At 43.5% G+C, this 4891-nt stretch overlaps 1 protein-coding gene across 1 annotated transcript; it reads right to left on the bottom strand.

Moving 5' to 3' along the window:
- Positions 1 to 2205: 2205 nt before the first annotated feature.
- LOC100489864 (E3 ubiquitin-protein ligase TRIM7-like) lies at positions 2206 to 4321 on the bottom strand. The gene has a single exon (XM_002940187.5). It carries the CDS (start codon positions 4012 to 4014, stop codon positions 2422 to 2424), a length of 1593 nt encoding a protein of 530 aa, XP_002940233.3. The 5' UTR covers positions 4015 to 4321; the 3' UTR covers positions 2206 to 2421.
- Positions 4322 to 4891: the final 570 nt, after the last annotated feature.

A 4891-nucleotide genomic window follows, 5' to 3' on the forward strand; every position in this document is an offset into this window, starting at 1 on the left:
TGGAGTCTGTAGGATTGGAAAGACCAAAGCATCTGCTGTACTACTGACTGTGTGACTGTTGTTATTTGCTGTTGGTACCACCTACTATTTCTAGTAGTTGGATCTTACACACAAATTAAAAAAAAAAAAATCCTGCTAAGGAATGTCTATTAAAGTGGAAGGAAAGGCTAAGTCACTTGGGGTGCTAAAATGTTAAGCACCCCCAAGTGACTTGAATTGCTTACTTCTTACCCCGGGATACATAGCTCAGTATGTTAACTAGCAATAATAACAGTATTAATATACTGAACAAAGCAACAACATAGTACAGAATGTACATTTACAACACCACAGAGTAAGTATACTAAACATAGCAAAGGCATGGCATAGGGCAGACTAGGAAAATAGTCATATGCTAGTAAAATTCAGCTTAAAGAAGAAGGAAAACCTAAGTCACTTGGGGGTGCCAAAATGTTAAGCACCCCCAAGTGACTTGTATTTGACTTTGTATCTGATCCCAACTAAGATCTAATTAATCCTTACTGGATGTAAAATAATCCTATTGGGTTTAATTAATGTTTTATTGATTTCTTAGTAGACTTAAGGTATGAAGATCTAAATTACAGACAGAACCCTCATCCAGAATACCCCTGGTCCTGAGCATTCTGGATAACAGGTCCTATACCTGTACTGGGTTTTCTTTCATTAGATTAATACTGAAGTTTGTTCTTTCAGAGCCAGCTATAATAGGCAATTGTGGTGCGTGATAATACTTTTTCATTACTACTCCTGGGTATTATGAAGTTCCACTACATTACTACTCAAGTATAGTTAAATTGTTGCAGTACTTTATTACTAACACCAATATATTCTCATTGCAGGGATCAAGACTATTCGTAACCACTACAGTCAATTTAGGTATACAGCAGGGATCCCTAACCATTTATTCCTTATATGTTTTCGGAATATTTTACAGCTTTTTTTGTTACAATCACTCTGTTAGATTACCACAAGTACAATGAATCAATCTGTGCGTCTGCACTCCCAATAACACTCACTCACACATGAGCCAACTGGCAAATACTCACTGGGAAAAGTTGCCCAAACACTGACCCATGTACAGGAGGCGGGACATCACTCATTGGCTGAGAGGGAAAGGGGCAGTACAGAGAGATACAGAGGAGACAATGAGGGCTAAAATGATCAAAAGCAATTACAGGTATAGAATCTGTTACCAAAAACATCTGAATTACAGAAAGCCTGTCTCCCAAAGACTCAATTGTAATCAAAAAATTCAAATTTTTTCAATTGATTTTCTTTTTCTCTGTAATAATAAAACAGTACCTGTACTTGATTCCAACTAAGATATAATTACCCCTTATTGGGGGCAGAACAGCCCTATTGGGTTTATTTAATGGTTAAATGATTCCCTTTTCTCTGTAATAATAAAACAGTACCTGTACTTGATCCCAACTAAGATATAATTACCCCTTATTGGGGCAGAACAGCCCTATTGGGTTTATTTAATGGTTAAATGATTCCCTTTTCTCTGTAATAATAAAACAGTACCTGTACTTGATCCCAACTAAGATATAATTACCCCTTATTGGGGCAGAACAGCCCTATTGAGTATATTTCATGGTTAAATGATTCCCTTTTCTCTGTAATAATAAAATAGTACCTGTACTTGATCCCAACTAAGATATAATTATCCCTTATTGGGGGCAGAACAGCCCTATTGGGTTTATTTAATGGTTAAATGATTCCCTTTTCTCTGTAATAATAAAACAGTACCTGTACTTGATCCCAACTAAGATATAATTACCCCTTATTGGGGGCAGAACAGCCCTATTGGGTTTATTTCATGGTTAAATGATTCCATTTTCTCTGTAATAATAAAACAGTACCTGTACTTGATCCCAACTAAGATATAATTACCCCTTATTGGGGGCAGAACAGCCCTATTGGGTTTATTTAATGGTTAAATGATTCCATTTTCTCTGTAATAATAAAACAGTACCTGTACTTGATCCCAACTAAGATATAATTACCCCTTATTGGGGCAGAACAGCCCTATTGGGTTTATTTAATGGTTAAATGATTCCCTTTTCTCTGTAATAATCATTATTTGAGGCAAAACAAACCTATTAAAATTACAATTTTATTGATTTTCAAGTAGACTTAAGATATGAGTCTACGGAATTACGGAAAGACCCCTTATCCGGTATACCCTTTGTCCCAAACGTTCTGGATAACGGGTCATATACCTGTAATATTTTAGATAATGGATTTTAGATAACTTTATTAGTTAATATGGCTGCCCAGTCACGGCTAGAGGAGTGTCCAATGTAAATATGGCTCTTGCACCTCCTTCCTTTCCTGGCATCACAGGGCTAAGGGCAGCTCTGGGAATGGGGTTCCTGCTGGGCAGTGGGCGGGGCCCTAACTAATGATTCTCACCCAGTCACCATCATCCCACCCTACCCAGAATGCAGCATGAAGGGGCTCAGTGAAGGAGGCAGTGAAGGTGTGTAAGTGCCTGATTGGCTCACTCAGCTCATAAAAGGACAGGCGTCCGGCCTCATAGTCCAATGAGATCCTGATTTTCCTGCAGGAAGGGACGTGGGGTAATTGTGTGTCTTTCCTGTCATGTCTCACTGTATAGCTATTATTCCATCTGTACAAACCCCAGGACTTATTATTATTCCCAATGAGAGACTGAAACCCTCTCCTCTCTATACTGGGATAGGCCACCCCTACCCTCCAGCGCCCTGATTCACTGCCCTCCACTTCCCAGTAATGTCGCCCTGAGGGGAAACTCCTGGTGCTTAAAGCCTGAGGCCCCTGAAATCTCTCTGGGGTTTGTGGGCGACGCTGGTCTGTATGTGAGTAGGAAGCAGATTTCCTGTCCCCTGATACAGATACATGATTCCCAACCGTGTTTATATCCAGTACCAGCTCTGTAGCCTCCTGCCCATAGATCCATCCCTCTACCCCAGTCACAATCCCAGCTAAGCCTGTGAGTAATGTCTCTGAGATCCGACCCACATCCAGATCCCCTACAGCCGGGACCTTTATACCCCCTCTCTCTCTGCCCTCAGTATCTGCCCCCTCAGCCCCACAAAAGGCAGCTCCATGGGATTCCCATTGTTCCTGTAGGACAGTGAGTGGATCTGCCATGTTGCACAGCTCCTCAATGTGCCGGATCTTCCTGGACAGCTCGTCCTTCTTTATTTCCAGCTGTTGGATCAGCTCAGTGAGTGTGAGTGAGAGCTCCTCTTTCTGCCTGGAGATGTCACTCAGGAGTCGCTTCTCTAGGGCTTCCAGCTCTTCCCTGATGCCCCTAAACAGGGCAGTGACTCTCTCTGTCTCACCAGCTGCCGCTTCTGCCACTTCTCTCCTGCGCTCCTGCAGCCTCTGGGCTCCTCTCTCAGTCTCCTCTCTCTCTGGGCTCAGTTTCTCCAGAACTTTCCTCAGTTTCTCTTTCTTCTTCTCAGAGGCCTCACTCAGCAGCTCTACCCTGTGGCCCCGGTGCTCCCCGGCCAGGCAGCAGGATGCACAGATACAGGCAGAGTCCTCACAGCAGTGATACTCCAGAACCTTGTGATGTACAGAACATTTTCTCCCCATAAAGGAAGCGGTGGGCTCAGTGAGTACATGTTCTGCTGACTGGCAGTGCCCCCTCAGGTGGGTATCACACAGAGAAGCCTCACACAGGAGACAGGATTTAGCAGCAGGTACAGGAGAGAGGAGACAGTAAGTGCAGAAGATCCCAGTCTCCCCCGGCTCTGTCTCAGTCGGACGGAACCTCTCTGCTATGTTCCCCAGAGCTCTGTTCCTGGGCAGGGCAGGGCGCTCCTGATACTCAGCTCTGCATTCAGGGCAGGAATAAGCCCCAGACCCCTCCTGGGTACCCAGCACCACCCAAATGCAGCCCCGGCAGAAGTTATGGCCACAGGGCAGGGATACCGGATCAGTATAAATGCTCAGGCAGATGGAGCAGCTCAGCTCGTCTCTCAGATCAGCAGCCGCCATCACTGAAATCAGGAATAAGAAACGAAACTGAAAGTTCCTCTCTCTCTATAACCAGTGGGACTTTTTAAATCACAAAGGGTTGGGCAAATGTATTGTGCAGGTATAACCTTCCTGTTAACTCTTTCAGTTCCCATTATTTTATTGCCATTTAAGGAACTACCATTCAAAATGAATGTGGGTATTTTACCTGATTTATGGGGGAACTAATCCAAAATATCAGGCTGGGGCTTCAGAGGAAAAAATTATCAGATTACAGCAATATTAACAACCTTTCTGGTACTTGAGAGCAGATCTTACTCTGATATCCCCACCTATGGTCATGCCCATTCCCACACCTTGTGTCTCAACCCTTTCTCCTTGTAGATTGTAAGCTCTTTTGGGCAGGGCCCTCTTCTCCTCCTGTATCGGTTATTGATTGCTTTATATGTTACTCCTTGTAGATTGTAAGCTCTTTTGGGAAGGGCCCTCTTCACCTCTTGTATCGGTTATTGATTGCTTTATATGTTACTCCTTGTAGATTGTAAGCTCTTTGGGGCAGGGCCCTCTTCACCACTTGTATCGGTTATTGATTGCTTTATATTTTACTCCTTGTAGATTGTAAGCTCTTTGGGGCAGGGCCCTCTTCATCTCTTGTATCGGTTATTGATTGCTTATTATGTTACTCCTTGTAGAGTGTAAGCTCTTTTGGGCAGGGCTCCCTTCCCCTCCTGTATCGGTTACTGATTGCTGTATATGTTACTCCTTGTAGAGTGTAAGCTCTTTTGGGCAGGGCTCCCTTCCCCTCCTGTATCGGTTACTGATTGCTGTATATGTTACTCCTTGTAGAGTGTAAGCTCTTTTGGGCAGGGCTCCCTTCCCCTCCTGTATCGGTTACTGA

Source organism: Xenopus tropicalis, chromosome 1, assembly GCF_000004195.4.
Source record: "Xenopus tropicalis strain Nigerian chromosome 1, UCB_Xtro_10.0, whole genome shotgun sequence".
NCBI lineage: Eukaryota > Metazoa > Chordata > Amphibia > Anura > Pipidae > Xenopus > Xenopus tropicalis.